General features: G+C 38.9%; 1 protein-coding gene across 1 annotated transcript in view; it reads left to right on the plus strand.

Annotated features, from left to right (window-relative positions):
• The window catches only part of LOC123981170 (collagen alpha-1(XXV) chain), a 147617-nt gene that overhangs the window by 110769 nt on the left and 15157 nt on the right, over window positions 1-21691 (plus strand). The window contains exons 9-16 of the mRNA XM_046065869.1: window positions 121-156; window positions 5817-5843; window positions 7261-7305; window positions 10670-10714; window positions 11287-11313; window positions 13917-13961; window positions 19406-19438; window positions 20206-20241. Coding sequence (XP_045921825.1) covers window positions 121-156; window positions 5817-5843; window positions 7261-7305; window positions 10670-10714; window positions 11287-11313; window positions 13917-13961; window positions 19406-19438; window positions 20206-20241 — 294 coding nt within the window. The remainder of the gene's footprint in view (window positions 1-120; window positions 157-5816; window positions 5844-7260; window positions 7306-10669; window positions 10715-11286; window positions 11314-13916; window positions 13962-19405; window positions 19439-20205; window positions 20242-21691) is intronic.

The following is a 21691-nucleotide window of genomic DNA, read 5'->3' on the forward strand; positions in this document are numbered from 1 at the left end:
CCAAATGTTTGACTTGTTTTACAGAATGCTGTCTATGATCATTTTAAAACTCCATGCGTGTTCTCAATTTTTCAAAGAAGAAATTAACCATTAACTGGCTGTTTTTCATATTTACTACAGGGTGATCCAGGAGAGCCTGGAGAAACAGGACCCATGGTAAGCACACACTTTATCCTTTTGGAATCACATTTTGGTCATGATCTGTAGCTGAACTTAGATGCTAAGTTAGCAATTAGGAATCAGTGCATTTAGCTTTCTTTAAGGAACTGTTTAACATTTTGGGGAAATACAGCACATTTATTCACTTTCTTGCTAAGAGTAAGATGAGAATATTGATTTCACTTTCATATCAGGTAAAAATGAGGCTACAAATAGCAGCTTTTAAGCATATCTTAGCACACACACAAGCAGCACACACAAGACCACAAAAGCACAAGTCTCCCTTGGCTCCCTGGCGACCTTAACAGCAATGACAAAACTCCAACAGAAAAAATAGTCTGGCACATAACCACAAAGTGTTGTTTTTACACTTCGGTAAGCTGCTGAATTTTACCTTTGGACAGAGTCAGGTTAGCTGTTATCCCCCGTTTCCAGTTTTTAAGCTAAGCTGATCTAACCGCCTGTTGGAGGTAGCTTCATATTAACTGTACAGGTATGAGAGTCATCTAATTTGTCTTTTTAAAATGTCATTCTGCAGTAAATAATTTGTGGAATAATCCAATAATGCTTTCTTTTAAATAATTTCTGTTGTGGTAGTAGCCTTCACTGACTGACTGCCCTTCTTACACTGATAAAGTTACTATAACAGTGTTTTTGTAAAAATATGTATTGTTTTTCCTGGATGTATTTAATTTGCCAACCAACCAACTGTGACATTATCAAACATTCACTACAACAGAGTTTATTAATTCAGATCTTGTTTTTTTTCACTGACAAAGCAATCAGGCATACTGCCACTTAGGATGCTTCTTAAATGTACATTTACTTTACGAGATAATACTCATAATGTGGCTTATGGGTACTATGGTGAATATTAATGACACATTTTATGATACTCTGCAAAAACGTTAGTTTTCTCTCACAAAACCCCTTGTACGGCAGGGACAAGCTGTTCCAGTTAACAGTAACTAGATACTGCTTGTGGTGTTCAGTAAATAAAGGATTTGATTGAAGTTTCTTCATAAAAGCTACATTGAATAGTTCAAGCCAAATTCCAGAGAAGGCAAAGACGGAAAACGTGACATGTGAAAACACCCGGTGATGTCAGTTTTCACAAGTGCAGGGGAGAGTAAGTGAAGCTGACAGAGGAGGTGCTATCAAGCGCTTTCATCTCTGATTCCATCTTCTCGGACCTTTTCCAGGGTGTGGAAAGAGTCTCTGGACTGGAAAGAAATGGAGAGACAAAATAGAGAATGGTGAGGCTTAGGTGGCGAGAGAGACACATTAACTAGAGAGTAAGAGGAGTTTAAATCTAAAACGGCTTATCATTTTTAGGTCACTTAACACACTACACTCTGTCTGCGGTTTTTTTTTGCTGTTTTTTTAGTTTCCAGCTTTTGTTGGCTTTAATTATATGTTTTACCCATTACACCCCCTTGTGCTAATAGCTTTGTAAGCAGCACAGTTTTGTTTCAAAATTCACAGTGCCATAAATGTAAAATTTGCAACAGATTTCCCAGTGGTCCCAGGTGTGCTCCCATAAGTCTCCAGTGCTTACACAACTGCTCATGACAGCAGCCAGAGCATTACTCCAAAAGATGAATGGTGAATCCCATTCAAAATAAGCTCAGAGGCCTCGCGCAGAGCTCTGAATAAAGAATAAGCGCTGCTCACTGTAATAATTGAAATAAGGCATACTATTTCCTGAGTATATACGCAGCATGACACTAATGTACTTTTAACAAGGAATAATGTCATAATTTAGAAATACCCCCCCCAACCCCACCACTCCCAAAAAACAGCGTGAGATAAGCATGTCCCAGAGGTTGTAAAAAGATTCAGAGCTTCTGTTTCCAGCCAACAGCAGTTTGTTTGCTACTCTTTGGAGAAGGAGAAAAAAACAAATATAAGATAATGGATTAGAGAGAAAAGTTTCTGTAAGTGATCATTTGGGCTGTTAAACCTCTGGAGAGGGAATAAAAAGACATTCTCCCTCCAGACACACTATACCAGTCCACACCCTTGATTGGTCTTTGAAAATCAATATGAATTAGATCTGCATAAGCAACTAGACGGATAGGCTCCACTTTGTGCAGCGAGCTGAAAGGATAATCTTTGATCGGCACTTTCAGATCTGCACAAGTCAACTCGAGGTAGGGATTTTGAGGTCGGTCCTTTACCAGCCTTTGCTTTTTTCACAGTGCTCTCGGAGCTAGCGCCCACTTGACACAGCTCAGCGTATTTTGATGTAGATGCTATTGTTAAGGAGGCAAAAGTAGATTCCAGAGTTTTCCAGCAGCCTTCCAGGACATATGGTGTTGGTTAGAAGGATTAGGCTCTTATGGAGCAACAAGCAGGAGGGGGGAGGTGGGAGGAAGAAGAAGAAGAAGAAGAAGAAGAAGTAATTTTTTCAGGACTGAATTTAAAATCATCTGTGCCATAAGGTCTCTCTGGGGTAAATTCTTCAGTCTTCAGCTCTGTAAAGGTGGCTTGCAGCCTTGCACACAGTTTTCATTTGGGACTTGATTGTGCTTCAAAAAGACTAAATATGGAAAACCAGTGGTGTGTTGTATGCAGCCTTCCGTCCGGAAAAAAATCCTACTCCATCTGCTTTTTGGTGCTCCTCTTTTACATCCTGTTCATTCTATAACTACCCACAATGCACCAGTGACTCACCTTAGAAATTTTTTAAAATGCACAACAGGCATGCATCTAGAAATGCCTGTATAATGAGGACATACCTATAATTACTTTGGTGTCCTTGACTACGTTTTCTTTGAATGTGAAGCCAAAGAAAACGTATGAGGAATAAAGATGTGAGGAAATGGCTTAGGACATGGACAACAATGTTGTGGCAAATGTTGACAGTAACGGGCATAAAGCTTTTTTTCCCTGTGGAAAAAATCTGTTTGTTCTAAAAGGGAAATATTTTTTTTCTTTTACAACTTGGGTCTTATTGTCATAGTTTTAGGCACTATGCCTACTGTACAGACAGGGTTTTAGAAATACTAAGGTCATTAGGTTTTGGTTTCTCCGTTTGATCTTTGGGTTTGGGACTGTTGGCACTGGGATGTAATTATAGTGGAGACTACCAAATCCTGATAATGTGGCATTCATGTAAGTAGTTTTACATGCATTAATTTGCCTATACACAGTGGAAGTGAAGTATTCTAAAATATATCAGAATAAGCTTAAAAAAACTTTTATACAATAACTAATTATACTTATACTAAACTAATTATACAATGTAAACTGTCATTTAACCTACTGGAGCCTGTAGGTCAGTATAATACTGTATGAATTAATAAAGGTGAAAACTTTGTCCTTGTTAGCGTTTTGTTTACAGTTAGCAGTAATGCTGGTGCGATTTAAATGTTTTACAAAACGAAAAGTCATGTGCACAGTTTAAATAAAGCACACATGTCCACAATCTCTACAGTGATGGTGGTGAGCACACTGTTATGCTAACCATTAGCTACACTGGCCAAACTTAAGACAATAAGACCCAGGTTGTCGAAACATAATAATATCAGATAAATCAAAAGAATAATTTTCCATTTAATCTGAAAGTACCTTAGTTTAATGTAAGTAGCAGTGTTATATGGCAAAGCTTTTAAAAAGATCTTAACAGTGAAACAGAAACTCTGAACCTGCCTCTCTAAAGCTCCGATATGCAGCTTTTCTGAGCTATGATCAGTCAAAATATTTGTGTTGTAAATGATGAACAAGAAATGCACACTCTGGAAGCTCTTCAATTGGCGGAGGGTTCAACTGCATACTGAGTGTGGGAATTTACCTGGCAATCGCTTCATTGTTTGCCATTTCCGAGACATGAATGAAAGCACCAAACATTCAGCGCTTTGTATTTGTGCTCGGATGCTCGACTTCAATAGGTATCCTGTTGATATTGCACTTATGTGGATTATTTTCTTTTATGAATGTTAAATGAGGCAGCTAAGGTGCGATATGCTGAGCATGTGCTGCCGCGGTGAGTGCTTTTAGTTTAAATAATTATCCTTTTTAATGAACACGTTTGGATTCTTCTCAATTTTAATTTTCTAGCAATGTCAGGGACCACATTTGAGAACAAAAGAGCCGGGACCAAGACTTCCTCAAGGACTCTTGACTTTTTGAAAAATCTCCCTTTCAGCCAGTAGCTCCTGAGTGCTCTCAGATGTAGCCAAGCTAATTAGCGCACAGGCGAGTGACACATGCTCTCACATACCTAGTGGGTCATAAAGATGTTTACCAAACCCTACTGAGGATAGCTAACAAAGGCTTTTACAGGCAAGCAGGAGAAGAAAACCTTTTTCTTGGTTGGTCCGGAAAATGAAAGTTGTTCATTGAGGTTTTTGTTATAAGTGCACATGGAATGCACTATAAATGAGCTGCAACTGTGTGGGCCATTTCTGTAAATGAACTTGTTGCAGCAGGGATTTTAACAGGCTAGTTTTGTAAATGGGAAAGTTTTGAGCTTCAGTTACTTGGTGAGCACTTTGTTTCATCAACAAAACGTAAACAATACTTATTCTCAGAAAATGGGTCATTATTATTGTCCTTGTTTAGCTAAGCCAAGGAGCTGTTGGTGCTTTGGCCACACACATAAATTGGCCGCCACCAAACTAAACTTCTTCTTCACAAATATTTGCACCGACAGTCAAACATTTCAACCCGAGTGCGTCCTTTTTGGCTACTTTTGAATACAGGCACACAAACCTTTTACACTCACCAGAGGGCCACTTATTAGGCTTTGCCAACTATGCTCCATCCACATGAATAAAGTTGTTGGAAAGTTGTTGTTGTAGAGGGCTTGTGTGGCATAAGGTCTGCCTGGCCTCGACCCAACTGAGAGCGATGAGCCAAATAGCACCACTTACTGTGGATCTTGAGCTGACAGTGAGGAAAATGTTGGCCAACACAAGGTGTCATAACAGCCAAGTGTAAAGGTGTTGATGAACTGCTGTGGGTTACTGCAATAGTTCAGATTCTAGTGAAGCCAACATGGAAGGAACTAACTTTCGGCTTGGTTTCTCATTTCTAGTCATAAAGTTGCTGTTTTTTAAGCAGGTTCTGGTGGAGGAGGTTGAGGATCCAACATGGCGTCTGGTTTCACTGTGGTAAACGGCAGGTTGAAAATAGAAGCTGTCCTCCCAGACACATCTATCACTGTGTTAAATCTCAGTTAAAGATGTGGCGCCTTATATGCCCTGTCTAAATTCTTAGCTTTGTAAGGCTCTCCAACTAATGGCCCATTTAGATAATGAACCTCTCTATATGTTGGACTGTGGACTTAAAATGTGGAACAGCCAAATAAGATTTTACAGTCGCTAAAATGAATAAAGAAGGAGATCAACATAAAAGATAAACCCATATAAAAGTTTTTGTTTTTCGTGGTCTCATTAGAGATTATGGGGAAGCTCGATGAAAAGAAGGCACAGAGTGATTCTCATTCTTTGCCGGAGAATAAAACAAGGGACTGATTGTGATTCGGTTCTGCCTGAAGGGTGTGTGCTCACTGTATGAAATCCTACCGAAAGCCTTGCCAGTCTCTCCGCTGTGACCATATTGGCTGTGGAAATCATATTATTTCATCTGACATGTACTCTTTTTGTTCTGTTTCTCTTCCACTCACACTCTCTGTCTCTTTTCATTTATAGGGACCTGAGGGGCCTGAAGGGCAGAAGGTAAGTCTAGAAAATAGTTTCTTGTTCCCCTGATATTTCTTATTTTTCTTTTAGATCAAATAAAACGACATTCTCTGACTTGGTTATCTACCGAGTTACATCAAAAATACATCTCACATTGAACAGGAGCTTTCTCTGTTTTCAAATTCTTAAAACAAAACATGAATATGTTTACTTGGACGTTAGTGATACAGGGGCACAGTAAGGGCAAGTAAGAAGGCAAGAGGAGCGTTAAGGCTCGAACAGCACGATGAGGGAAAGAAAAAGACTGACAGAGAAGGAGAAAGACGGAGAACAGAGAACCTGGAGCTAAGTGCTGCGATACAGGCTGTGGGTCCCTGGCGGCACTGATGTGGGGAACAGATGTAAGCCATATCCAGCCATCAGGTAGCTGCCAGTGTTTGTTCAGTGTAACCCAATCAGACACTTCCTGTCTGCGCTGTCATCTGTCGGCAAGGCCTCCCGTCGGCGTGGAAGGAGTGTGGAGGGGTCAATGATGACACACCGCCGTGTTAATGACTCATAAGCCAGGCCCAAAGGCTACTCAATTAGATCTGGTGCAGTGCTGTGTTTAGCAGAGGTCCGACATCAACAGTTATTCAAGTTTCATCACCTTGGTGATTGGTTTGTTGTCATTACATGATAAAAAGTAGAGTGTGAATCCTACATTTTAACTTATATGATAATAATAATAATAATAACAATATTTTTCATTAACTTTCCCACTGTAATGTGATCCACTCTCTATTCTCCTTCATCTCAATTTATATTCTGGTTAATAAGACCCAAAATTATTATTTTTTATTGTTTCACTCATCTCTGATACATCTAAAAATGTGACCATGGCAACAGTAAGTTACTTTTATTACGAAGAAGCACCAATAGCCAGCATAAGCAAACCACTATCCAAGAGAGTGGGAGTTCATTAAAACATGCTTGGTAAAACCTCAGAGTCTAAATCATCTGCTTTAAGTAAGTTAAAGGAGTACATGCAAGCACAAGAGCCAAAGTATCTTTAAAGCCTTTTGTTTTTTTACTTTCTCTTTTCTCATTTTGAAACTCAACAGATTTATTCTCAAATCCCGGTCTTCCTCTCTGCCTGTATAGTCCATAACTTAGCGGATCTTAAAATATGACATGCAATATTTATTCTGGCCTGGTTTTATAAGATCAGCACACACTGAGTGTACGTGCTGAAGTGGGGATGGTAACAATAGACAGGCCTGCTCAGAGGCGCCTCTGTAGGCTGTTTAATCCTGCGTCTGTGTATGACTATTTTTTGAACAGTATATGACTTGATCTTTCTTTGGGGTGTTGTTGATAACCATAACTCTGCATTGTCAGCTTCTTTGCAAGTGAAATACAGTGTGATTGTTGAACGTAAAGACACCTAAAGGCCTTTGTGTTTATTTCTCAGGGTTCACTCGGCCTTCCTGGCGTCCCAGGTGTTGATGGACTGAAGGTGAGGTTACTTTTATAAAGAAATATGCAAACAATACAATTTCTATGCTCCTCTTTTTGGCCGTTGACTAGTTGTTCAGATTAGTTTTCACCGAAGAAAATGGGAGCTGCTGCAAAATTGTGTTTATTAATAAATCGTTTAATCCCATTCTAGTTGCAAAAGGATTAAACAGGGGGATTAGGATGAAATGTGAGTCTTTAGTCTTTCACTTTTTAAAAAAGGTTTTGAAGGTTCCGTGTGTAATATTTAGGAGGACAGAAATGCAGTATAATATGCATAACTCTGTTTTCAGTGGTGTATAAAAGACCTTACATAATGAACCGTTGCCTTTTATTTTTACCTTAGAATGAGCCATTTCTATCTACATACACCACTGGCGCTGTTGCGCTGCCATGTTTCTACAGTAGCCCGAACGGACAAACTGCTCTACAGAGTGCGTTTTGTCACTATGTTGAATATGTATGAAGAAGAAGGAAGAAGAATACCCTAGCAGAAGTAGTCGACTGGTTTATTAGAAGTAATAAATTAAGTGAAATTTGAACAAATGGAGGACCACATGTATTAGAGTCAACAGAGCGTGTCGGCCACTGTAGCCTCTCCTCTGCACATGGAAAGGGAGTTTTGAGCAGTGACTGATGGTGCAGTCATGTGGTGTTGGAATAATCAGATTTATTCCCCCTCCTTAAATCATTATTGCAAAAAGAGAAATAAAATGTACATGGGAGATAAATAAGTATACAGAACAGTATACAAATATATAAGAAGACACGGTAAAAACTTTGCCAGGGGTAGGATATATTATAGAAAGATATTAAAAGAGGAACATATGTTTTTTATTTAACCTTTATTTAACCAGATGATCTCATTGAGATTTAAAACCTCTTTTTCAGGAGAAACCTGGCCAAAACTACCGCATATTGACAGAGTTACACAGTTACAAATACGAACACAAAGCAAACCCACAATAACAAAGGACTTTCAACAAAGAAAAACACAAATAAACAGTATAACTTTAAGACCACTTATAAGTACAGTATAATGACAACAATTAATTGCATCTAGTTCCAAGTCTTCATCCGGTGTTTAAGTTCACCAAAGGAGATCAGATTTCTTACCTGCAAGTCAGTCTGCAGTGTGTTGGAGGGAGTAGAATAGCTAGGCCCTCATACCGAACTCTGTACGGCCCTTAGGTACAGATAACAAATACAAGTCACCAGAGCCAAATTGCGTGATGTTGACTGTTTTTACAGCCTTGTTTAAAAATAATTATTATAGTGATATAATGTACAACCTGGAGAAAAAGTGCAAGTTTTTTACTGCTTAAATATGAATGTGGAATTTTGCCATTAGAATTAATACATTTAGATAAAGTACTTCTTTTCTTTTCTTTGACTTTTATAAAAGCAAGATACCACTTTCTCCCACATCAATAGAGCTGTTGGTTGCAATTCGCAATCCTTACCACTAGATGCCACTAAACATACACACTGACCCTATAAGACTTAACTGTGTTGTTCAGATGAATATTTTTAATTGCAGCAAATTCATAACTCTCATTCGTTTCAATTAAATTTAGCAGCCCCTCTAAATTTAGCCCGAACATGGTTCCCTCACATAATACTACACATTAAGTTCAGAAGGCTAACTTTCACCCACACCTGAATTTTTTTTTTCTTCAAAAGACTCACTTTAACATGCTTAAGAGTTTTCATAAGTCTTTATGGCTGTGTGTTGCACTTTTCAAATTAAAGAAGTTCTGCCATGCGTTCTGACAATTTCAAACCGCTGTCCTATTTAGGAGAAATCCCCTGGGCTGCATCTTCAAGTCTTAACCACAAAGTACAGTTTCAAGCTGCCTGTGATTCTGCTCACATTCTCGGCTCGTTTCTGCATTTCATTCTCAAAGCAAATAAAGGAGACACAGTGCAGGTGTTTCACAATGGGTAAAAAAATGGAAAAGCATATTTTTTTACCAGAACAAACGACGGTATAGGTAACGAGAATGAATGGGGAGATGATTTGAGAGGCGACATCTTTCAAATCTCAAGAATGCATTTATGAAGAGGCACGCATGGTTGTAACAAGAACCAGAGTATAGAAGTTTCATTTTGGAGTGAAAGTCATACTGACACTAGAGACAGCAAAAGCTGAAGGCCTAATTCCATACTTGTGTAAAGAGTGGGGTTTGCCAGCACCCATGAAATAGAACTCCAATGCTGTGCAATGCAGTTATAAAACAGAATTTGTTATGGTATGTAGCCTTCACTCATGCAGAAAGTTGAAATCTAAAGCAGTAAAGGATGCTCTGCCAGCAGTGGCAGGTTGACTGGCAGACATATTGATCTGACATAGATATCCACTATAAGGGCATGATCACTAATGCAAACCTTATCAGCCACCCACTTTAGGAGTTTTTAATCAGACTCCATCATCATTATGGTAATATATCATCATCATTATGTCAATGACTCCCATATGTGAGCTGATAGACGATACACAATTCCAGCATTTATGAAGAGCTTCACTAGCGTCTACACTAGTGTGTAGCTGAGGGGCTACTCCCTATAGATGGATCATCCACACTGATATTCCCACAATACTTCTGGAAAGCAAAGCATTGTGTGGAAAAGGAAAACGATAAGAAAGTGAGAAAGAACATATATACGATGTTTCTTTACAATGTGACCAGCAGCACATTAATGTGTATTTTAACTTAAGTAATACATTTAATTTCAATACTGGCTATTGATCAGCGTTATCAGGTTAAAGTTGTGTCTCTGGGTTGAAGAGAAGCTGCTCCTCTTCTAAAAGGCCAATGATGCGGTGGCTTTACAGAGGTCACGAGGTTAATTGTTTTTTGCAACAGATGGACTCAGATTGGTTTCTCAGTGAGCGCTGCAGACAACAGGGATTCAGACACGCTATGAACTGGCATTCATTAGATTGACATGGCTTTCTTAAATTGTTCAGAACCACACCAGAGATAATTAAGCTTTGAATTAGATTGTTTATCTTCTCCACTTATAGAGAATAATAATTTGCGGTTTCAATATTAAATCTTTTTGAACTTTTTCGGTATTGAATGGCTTTTATTCAGTTGTAGCTGTAAGGTAACATGCGCAGAGTCTATTCCTTATAATATAGGAAAATAAACTATTTATCCCATCTACTGCTGCGTTATCAGCTTTTTCAGAAAATGCACAACACCTGTGTAGTCACAACACAAACCTAACCTCTGTTAGGGTCAGAGGTTATCGCTCTCTAATGAGGAAATGTGAAGCTTTTTGTATCTCCTAACCTGAAATCACATTGCTGAAACAGCACACTGAATACAGCCTCTGTGTGTATGTTATGCTGTCCATAGGGGGATGTTGGCATCCCAGGATTGGACGGTATCCCCGGAGCCAAGGTGTGGTGCACACATATTCTGTGTGCTCTTATTCTTGTAAATTCATGGCAATCATATTTTTAGTTTTAGTGTTTGGAAGTCATGTAATATTTTTTGCATCCTTTCCCATCAAAGAAACATTATCTTCTTTTTAACGTTTGGACACTTATTTTGACCATATTTTTCATTATACATTTTTTTACTCTTCTTTAGAAAACACATATATTTGTCTTTTCATTCATCTTTGTTTGATATCATGGTCACATGATCTGTATTTGCCAATATATCAATAAGAGCATGTTACCTTCTTAGTAATAAATGTGATAGCGGTAGCTACAGGTTTTAATTAATTGAAATTGTGGTGAAAAACATTTGAAGTAGGATTTGGCCCTGTTAATCTTTCAGTAAGGACTCTCTGACACTCCGTGGTCTGTCTGGGGGAAAAAGCAGCCATAACACAAGAGAATTTTCATAATCTAACATGAACTTAACCCCAGATACAATCTGACCCTTAGTGGCTGCAATAAAACCCCAAATGAACCCAACTCCCCCTGAGCTTTTCTGTGTTTAATACTCTGCTTTTTTCCCAACAGGGTGAAATGGGAGAGCGAGGTGAAAAGGTAAAAGTGCTAATTTAGATCACTAAACATTATTGTTAGCGTCAGTCTTGATATCCCGCCATGTGTTGGAACAGCCGTCATGACGGCGGCTCTGCCTTTGCTTCGCACAACTCACAGCTTGTCTTTTTCAAAGGTGACTCCCTTCTGAGATTTGGCCATCAGTGAGTCAGTGAGTCACAAAATTGAAGCCAGTTTCTCCAACTACAGGCCTCAGAGGAGACCGAAAAAGTGAACCCACACAATATTCTCAGTGAGGAAAAGCAGCCTTATTCTCTCCATTCCCTAATTCTAACGGTGCCCTTATTCATTGTTGTTGGACAGGAGCTGGTGTGAGGTGTGAACACTGACAGAATTGAGAGTGAGACAGGCTGGAGGGAGGTGATGACTCAGTGTTCTTCATCGACCACAAAGCTGGCCTTCAGGCAGTTGTTTTCAGTTGTTGTTCTGAGTTTTTCTGCAAATCAGAGACTCGCTCCCTCTCACTAAGACACCTGATTCACTGTAATAATGAGGCTGTGCGGCCAAATAGCCAATCTCTTAGCAACCACTGCTCGCAGCACCATGGGTGTCTTGTGGCGAATTAGCTGGACGCAAATGATCAAATGATGGCTCAATGGGAACTGCATTTAGAGGAGATTGCTTTGGCATGAGTTCAGGTCAGTCCAGGAAAGTTATAACTGAATGGTCTGACGAGGTAGATTGGTTTCTACATTTGTGTTGGTGAGAAGCTGCCTCTTATTTCTCTGCTTTTTTCCCATAGTGTTCACTGTAAAGCAGAGGATCCTAACCATTTTGACATGTGATCCTTAAAAATGAAGCTAGGTCATCACCCCTGGGCCATGCCATGTCAGACGGGCTGAAGTAAAAATGCAAATATTAGAGAAAATAACTGTTAAAATATCTGGCAGAATATGTTTAATATCTTATTTCCAATCTTTTTAATCATGTTGATTCCCTTCCGATTTATCCTCCGACCCCCAGGCTGGGAATCACATCTTTATAATACTACAAGTTTTTATTTTAAGAGGAGCCAGATCTGTTAACGTAAACTGCTGTTTCTGGCTTTGTTCGATAACTAAACAGCCAACAGGCAAATTAGGGAAAAGGATGTTTTTTTAAACTTGCCTCTGACTGATGCTAGTAGTCATTTTATCTTCTAACCGATAGATTCATAGATGGAAAAATTAAATGACAATGCATCTAAACAGATTAACGCTTGACGTCAAGCATATTGTCTGTTATAGTAAGCGCATTTTCTTGAAGTTTCTTTTTAATATTCTCCATAAGGACAAATCCTTTGAAAACCTTGGAATTGCTATTCATTGTATGATTCATAAGCTATTAGGCTATTGTTTGTTTAATATGTGGATTTATCAGAAGTAAAATGATGAGTTCCCTGCCAAAGACAGCACTGAAATTCACTCCAAAGTACTATGAGCTTTTATTTCGAGAGGAGCCAAATATGTTAACATAAATAGCTGTTTTTGGCTTTGGTTGCTAACTAAAGAGCCAGCAGGCAAATTTAAGAAAACAATGCCAACCTCAAGCAGATACAAACTGATTGTTTGAGAAGCAGAGTTCTGACATCATTAGGGTGTTATCCTCCACAAGGACACAACCCTTTATTTTAAGTCTTTGGATTTGCTATTCACCTTCAAATTAGGAACATACTGCATATACCATAATATCAGTGATATAAAATCAACTGGAATTATAGCAGTGCAATCATAAGTAATCAATCGAGAGGCTTATGTAGGCCCAGTGGTGCTTTGAGCTGAATGCTAACATGCTGATGTAAGCAGGTAGAATGCTAACCACTTTCACCATCTTAGTTTAGCGTCTAGCATACTAACATTTGCCAGTCAGCACTAAAAACAAAGTACAGCTGTGGCTGTCTGGCACTAGTTTTGCAGTTATTTGGCCATAAATGACAAATTGAAACGTTATTCAATTCATCATGAGGTGGACATGATTCTCGACATTGACGAATGTCAACCTCATGGTAGTAGAGAAAAGGTCACAGGATCAATAAGTAATTAGGATCAATTGTCTGGGAACTATGAATGTATGTACAAAGTTTCATGGCAATCCATCCAATAATTGTTGAGATATTTCCGTCTGGACCAAAGATGTAGAACAACTGGCCAATGGTCATTGCCACCCTAGCAGCTCTGACATTCAATATATTTCACACAGCTCAGATGGAAAAGTTGTGAATTTAGAAGTGCTCTTGATGCCAGATGTTTAGGACCTCCACAAAGCCCCACAGAGTGTATTACGTCACATGAAATCAGTCACATTTGAACCTTGCGTAATGACTCAGTTAGTGACCCAAGTGAATTTAACATGTCAATGCTTTGACTTTGCTGCAATGTACTTTTACAATTTACCAAGTATCCAGTACGCTATTTTACAGGGCAGTCAATCACAGAAGTCCTATGTGTGTTATGTGTTATGTAAACGATCTCCCAATTATGTTTAAGATGTTTTTTTGTTTTTTTTTATCATTTTCAGCTTTATTATTTTTGTTCAGCACAGTCTTGCCATCAATAGACTGAATAGGATAAACCGAATATAATTAGCTCTGTGTGATTTCATCACAGGGTGATATGGGCGAAGATGGACCGAAAGGTGATATGGGAGAGAAGGTATGTAAATTCCACTCTACTTTTCGTTCTCTTTCTTTATGTCTTGGAACTTGCTCAGACAAACAGCAGCAGTCTGGCTGTGGCCGGAAAACATAAAACTTAATGTTAGCCATCTGAGAGGAGATCTGTGGAGAAGCAGCAGCAGCAGAAGTAGCTGGGGTCAAGTGCCATCAGCTGTAGTCAAGGTTGCACAACAGCAATCATCCTGGCACTTGATGCGCCATTTGTGCTTAATGTGGACTTAATTGCTATGCTATGCTGATGCTACATTTTCTGGTTGGATGGCTCCTGCATTAATTTGGGACCATTTATCATCAAGACAGCTTGTCACTTCCAACAAACGGCAGAGTGGTGCACTGCTGGACAGATTGTTCAGAGCTAAACTAATAGATTCGTGTTTCTGTCCAAAAAGCTTTTGTTTTTCGGGGAAAAGTTTTTGGTATTGTGTTAGCACACTGACAAGCCTGTCCAGAGCCAGATTATGCCTCCTGTCCAGGACTTTTTACGTTGCCTTTGCTGTTACTATTTTGTTCGAGCAGCATTTATGAAAATAGGTCACAGCCTTAATTGTATTGGGTGACCTAATAACAAAATTTATGCCTCTTTACTCTTGCAAAGCATTTCAGAAACAAAACTATTAAAGGTTGGATTTTTGGATGATTCTTTAAATATGTCGACTCAGCTTTTCATCAGTCTGTGCAAAAAAAAGGGCTCACATTTCTGGGAAAAGATAAAGATTCTTCCCAGTGTTGCCAAAAAATGGTGAGACAGTTGCTAAGAAGAGTCAGCAGACACAAAATACTGTGATTTTGTTTATACGCTGGAGATGCTGCTTTTCTGCTAGAAATACTGTGCTCGGTATTAAAACAAAATATAACGAATTGACCAGCATCGGAGTAGAAGCAGTGTACTCAAAATGTCACTGCCAATTTATTGCTGTTCAGCAGAGAACAACTTTGATAACTTCTCACTTTATGGGTACTCTGGTTTTGAAAAGACTGCCGAACACGGTTGCCAAGAAAGACACCGTTCGGGGGAAACAGATGCAGGATATCATCTGTGGAAAATAAGTGAACAAAAAGGAAAGTGGAGGGCGATAAAACTTTGCAGCTCGAGCAACACTTTGATCTGGTCAACACTTTAATGCAGGAAAAGTGGAGAAAAAAACGCATATTGGCTGCAGGAGTAAAAAAGAAAAAGTGGAAGTGGGAATTCAGACTTCAGTAGCCAGTCACCTGTCATTCATTCTCTAAGAGCATACGCATTTATTTCATAATAAAAAAAGACAGAAAGTAGTTTAAAGACCTGGAAATAGGGAGGATTATTTCATTAGTATGGATAGGATTAGCTCATCTTTTTTTAACATAGTGCACATATGGTAGGAATAATTGTTTTTCAATCAAGATTTAACATCCAGATGACTTTAACATATGTCACACACCAAGGATTGATCGATTTTTCAGTGCAAGTGAAGAAAAATGTCTTAGGCATGTTCATATACGTACACAGGATCAGCTAAGGGAGAAAACTCCATATCATTCCACAAACTGAGCCCCCTGTCATCGGAGTTGTACATCTGATCAATTGCCCTGCCTGTTATTATTGTTTCACTGGTGGAAGAGGAAACCAGAAAGAGTAAAGGAGACAGAATAAGGAGAGCATCTTTAGTCTTCCAGTGCTGGAGATGCCAAAGTTAACAATACACAGCACACACTGCGGGGAAAATGTGGTAACGCAGGGTGAGAGGTGAGGCAGCGAAAGCTTCGGTATGGTGAACAGAGAGACCTCAGGGAGTGCAGAGGGGGGAGAGAAGTGTACAGAAATGGTAGGGCAAGCAGTCAGACCAGCCATTGCCTGATACAAAGGGAGATTGTTTTGACGGCGGGGGATCTGCAGAGTGTGAAAGAGACTAAATGACAGGACGCACACATGCAAAATCTCTTCCCCTCACACCCTAAAAGACACAATCTGATACTCTCTGGATCAGGAATGATAAAAATATGAAGTGTTATGCCTCAGATGAGAGAGCACCTACAGTGCGACATTGTTCCTTAATTTGATGTTCTGTGGTAAAACAGTATAAAAGTCCTCTCACGAGTAAAAGTCCTGATTTCAAAATGTTATTAGATACTACATACATTTAGCAAAATATCTAAAGAATCAAATGTAAAAGTAATCATTATGCATTATATTATTGTAGTATTGTTATTGTTATATATATCATTTGATAAATTGCAAAATTGTTTAAAGGAGTAATTCGACATTGTTTAGAAATAAGCTTATTTGCTTTCTGGCTGAGAGTTAGATAAGAAGCTTGATAATGCTGTCGTGACTGTACAGTAAATAGAGCTACAGCAAGCAGCCAGTTAGCTTAGCTTAGCAAAAAGACTAGAAACAGGAAACCCTCTAGGTGAGCTCTGTCCAAAAGTAACAAAATTCACCATACCTGCACCTCTAAAGTTCATTCATTAACCAGTTATATCTCATTTGTTTAATTTGTAATGCCGTTTTGCCATTTTACGGGTGGTTATGTGTTCAACTATTTCTTGGCCAGGACCAGTAACATCCTAAAGTCACCACAGGCCATGAAATGGTCCAGCATGTAACCTCCCGTAAAACAGCAAAAATTGTCATATTTTACACTGTAAAACTGTTTTTTGTATGTGTTGAACAAACTTTAGAGAGGCTTTAAGAATTTGCAATTGCATTTGTTTATAATGTGCTTACATGTTGAATATCCCTAAATAAAATTAACTGCTCAAAGTAACTGACACACAGAACTAGACCAGGTGTTATAGGGCTCAACAACAAGGTTTTTAACCTATAATAATGCATCATATTTTCTAAGATAATCATATATTTTGGATGTACAGTACAGTATTTGAGTAAATGCACTTTGTTACTTTCCTCCACTCTTCATATTATGCATTTACATAGCACATTGCCTGCGGTGTTGCTTTTATAAGCCATAATCATCAACTGTTTAGAGAAATGTTCCCAGCAGCCTCTGTCTGTCCATCTCTGGCCTCATTTAAAACAAATCATTACCACCGTTAAAAGCTTTAGTTCTAAACCATTTACTTCTAATGCATTCTGCCTAAGTATTTAACTAGCTTTGAAATTAACTGTGACTCTTCTTGTTGAAACAGTCGGACCTCAGAGATAGGAAAATTCTTTCATGGTTTTAAAAAAAAAAACAACCCAAGTAAACTCGTAAATTGGTTTTGGGAACTTCCAGGCTGTGAGCACTTGGCTCTGGCCGGTGTGGCACAGTGGTTGGTAAAATTTTTGAATCCGAAGATCCGTTCCAAGCTCTTGTGAACTGGCCGAGTTTCAACTGTTGGCAGAGACTTTCTACCCTGGGAGCCAATCATAATCTGTGTTGCCTCTCGTACATTCTAACTCGATAGTCGATATTCAGCTGAGGGCGCTGAATTTGGTCATCTTTACTAATGACTGTAATATGTAGTGGGAGTCATGATTTGAGGGCTGTGGTGACATTTAATGGTTACATATGTCACAGCTCTGCATCAGCTTCATTGCTCGCTGATGAATCCTCTCCATCTCATTCGCTCTCACTCGCTGGAAAATGGCCGATGATTTACCAAGTATACATTATGAGCTCTTCATGCTATTATCTTTAAATGCCAATATGCCACGACCATTCTGGGTGCCTATAATGAAGTGGAGCTGTGGTGACACGCTCCGTCCTGCTCTAGTCTGTGGTTAAATCACTGGCTGTAGCCTCACCATGGTAATTGGCCCAGTTGGGACGTTTTAGTACTCTGCGCCACACCTCAGCTCACCTCCCAACTTCACCACTTTTTCCATCTCATAATACACCATTTGGAATAGATTAAATTGTGAAAACTCTCACTTGCTTCTTGGGCTTGGTGTCACTTGTGTTAGGTCTGTCATGACAGGACACGTCAACAGGGAAGTGTTAATTGCTTGCGTAGCATCCTCTGGTACTTGTTTACACATGGGTCATGGTGGCTTTTTGATTAAAACTGTGTGAATTGTGCTATTTTTCACAATATTGCCTCCTGATGGTCTCATCGTGCTGAGATTAATAAGGGGAAAAAACGTAATTATGCTTACATATAGTCCATTGTTTTAGGCGTAGAATCCATTGCTTAAGATCTTTTGTAGGTTCTTTTTTTGTGCAAGATGTAACGATTAAGTACAGATGTGAGGCATTCTTACATATCCATCCCTGCCAGAAAACAACAGGTGTAAACCAGCTCTGACTTTGATGTTTGTTTTGTTGAAACAATTATTCAATCAAGATACAAAAAGTAAGACTAATGGGCCTCTGTATAAAGTTTCCTGTTTTATTATAATTTTTAGGTCAACCACAACATGACATCCATGTTGTTTCTGAAGTATGGGGCCAAAAACATTTTCATTCCATCATGTAAAATTATGCGAAAGCCTTTTTATTCGTCTTCTGTAATGTAATATGAGGAGCCTGTTTCCACGGCTGTAAACTGTAAGTCCATCCTCTTAGATCTCCTCTAACCTCAATAAAATATAGAATAAAATGCCCAAATAAAAATTGCCATAAGTTTTAAGAAAGGGATAGATGATCCCTTAGGTATGCAACAAAGCCCAGCTGTAAACAGCAACACAGTTTATTGTCTGCAAAAAAAGTGCAATTAAACATGCCTTGTGTGCTATGCATCGTAATGATTCCCATAAAAAGCTGAGGGCGAGAGGCATTCCTTCAGCAACTTCTGAGCGCAAGGCGTATGTGTAGTGAAACCACAGCAGAGCTACAGACCCTGTCTCCTTCTCCCCGTTCCCTTTTCCCACCAACCGCCCATAATTAAGCTTATTGGCCCCTTGTTTTATGAATGTTTTTACTGTACAACTGCAGTAGTAATGCAGTGCATAGGAAAGGGCCTGGGTTCTGGATGACTTTGCTGGAAAAGCTTCCTCCAGTTCAGTATACTACCTGAAAAGATGCAATGAAAAAAAGGTTTAAATCGTTGCCATTTATACAGTATATCTATCAGGCCCCTCACCTACTAAAAGTGTTGTGGATTTCTTATATATAGTGTTGGATTTCCTGTCATCACCAGTATGCAGCTGCACTCTGACAGTTTAAAAACAATGAAATGATTGCCAGGACTTTAGTTTTATAAAATTCTCTCCCAAACTGTAGCGAGAGGATACATTCAGCCTGAACATTGCTTAGAATGGCAGACACTCGTCTTCATAATAGGATTTTAGCCCCATTTTGTCCAGACAACTCAGCAAATGCAGTGGTTGTGAAATTATGTTCTGCATTGTTCAGTAAAAATAGGCTTCTTTCATCTGTAATTGCACAGTAATGATCTTTCCTGTTGTGACCTTAGAGAAAGCCCCAACCCTCTCTTGTAATAACCTTTCCATGTTGTAGCTTTCTAATTTCTTGTTATTTTTTTTTTTCCTTTTCTTAGGGAGATGCAGGCTCCTCGGCAGCAGGCATCAAGGTTAGAGCTACGTTAACGCTATAAATTTTTTTCAGTGTCTGTTTCTTGATCCTGATTAGGTCAGTTGCTTTGGCTGTTTGCAAGTTCAAACTTACCAAGTGGAGATTTATGTGCCACTAAATGAAAAAGGTTTGCACCTGACAAACACACTAGTTCTTACATAGAGATTATATTTACACAGTAACGTCCAGGTGTCTGCTAACCTAGCTAACTGAACCAAATCCATGTTAGCTTGCATCAATTTAAAGTGAAGAGTAAAGCTGATGATACATGGAGCAACTTTTAGAGCAATGGTGCTGGGCAATGTTGCCGTCATTGGAAATGAGCAAAGATTACTACCGTAATATCCTTCCCCCACCCGCCCCGCCCGTAGCTATCCGTTCAAAACACAGTCAGACTTGCCACCAGCAAGATTGACCAGCAATCAGCTTAAGTGTAATATGATCCACACATCTGATCAGAATTTTGTTTTAAATGCTGTTTAATAATAAACTTTTGTGAAATTACATCTCCAAAAAGATTCTTTATATATTTATATACCTCATATTAGAAGAAAATATGCTAATAACTTTTGGCTAACTTACCACAAAACGTCAGTTAGGTTAAACTTGTATAAGTTAGCGTAATCATCAATTGAAACTAGCTAATAGTTTTAAGAACTTACCTAGGACGTAATGCACAATCTTAGTAATTGGTTTAGGAATAGTTGGTGCAACCCAATCCGGAAATGAAGTAGGTGAAAAGAATACTTTTTGCATGTCTTTCAGGGTGAACCTGGAGAGCCTGGACGAAGTGGACATAAGGTAATAACTGCACTTTGCTACACATTGCTCTTTAATAGACAGTAGATAGATAGTTACAAATAATAAATACAAATAGATAGTAGTGTTGGTAGTGTAGTTTTATTCATATGGACTAACCGTAGTTATAATTTGTTAAATATATATAGTGTTTCTTAATGTTAATAATAGTTTTGGTGTTGATAGGTGAAACTGGGAATAAAATATGCAGTAAATGAAAATGATCAAAATTTGAGTAGATGGATGAACATATTTATTTTTCATCACTTTGAAACAGTGAATTGTAAATGGTGAATCTCTAGGCTGTTGTGCAAGAAAAAATTGTTCAAGTTTGGATAAGAGCCGTCCAACTCAGTTGAACCTCACTGTTTAAAGTGTAATAAGGATGGTTGTACACTGGGGGGGGGCTCCCTGAGAAGAACCTGACACTTCAACTTGAACTTCGGTACATCACAGTGCTCCTACTCATTTTCCATTTACTTTGGCTTTATACCTGTTTTGAGCCAGTATAAGGTCCCAGGTATCATACTAACACCTCTCGATCTTTTGGGTGATTTTGCTCCATTTTATTGTGCCCTGTATTTGTCAGAAACCAACAGGTCATCCCATTATTTTGCTTGGTATCAGTCCAACCGCTCAAGTTGTTTGTTGTTTGAGCAGTGTTTGTTAGTGCGACCTCTCTCTCCCAGCCAGTTTTTATTCTAGCGTTTGACACACTTTCCAAGCCAACAAACAAAATCGGAAGAATACTGTTAATAGAAACAGTGGCTGATGAGAAACTAATAAAACAAGCATGCAGCAGAAGAGGAGCTATTTTCCTGCAAAAAAAAGCCATTACTTGTCCCTTGACCAGACTGCTGCCAAGATTGCACCAGCGTCCCATGTAATTACACTTTTTAATCCCAAGTGCTGCACCCCATTGATTTCCCCTCTCTTTTATCTGTTTGGACAAACTGGTTCCAGACAGACAGAAGGGCTTTTAGCACGTGTCTTTTTTTTCTGCTGTGCTGCAAAGAAAATACTCGTGGCCTAACTAATTTTTTGACTGCTTTATCTTATCTCTCATTTTACAGCCGTTCTGCTTGTGCTGACACACTTACAAATTGTATTTTTCATTCCCGAGGTTGAGTTGTTGTTGCCCATTAAATATTACCATTGGATGGCAATGGAGTGTTGGTGAAGCAGTAGTCCACAAGAAAGACTTTTATTCATTAGTTTTTACAATGCGTTCATTAGCCACAATGGAAATTTACAGCCCCCTCTCAGATCCCCTGAGTGCCATTACAGTTGATCTTTCTCATGCGGCTATAGTAATTTCTTTTCATATGCCATAAATACAATGGTCTTAATAGAGCGTTTAATTATCCACAGTCAGAAACTTTGTTTTGAAAGTCTTGCGGAGGCGTCACAAGGGACTTGACCTCTGATTTTTCCACAGTTGAATCAAATGAGC

This window comes from Micropterus dolomieu, linkage group LG12, assembly GCF_021292245.1.
Source record: "Micropterus dolomieu isolate WLL.071019.BEF.003 ecotype Adirondacks linkage group LG12, ASM2129224v1, whole genome shotgun sequence".
NCBI lineage: Eukaryota > Metazoa > Chordata > Actinopteri > Centrarchiformes > Centrarchidae > Micropterus > Micropterus dolomieu.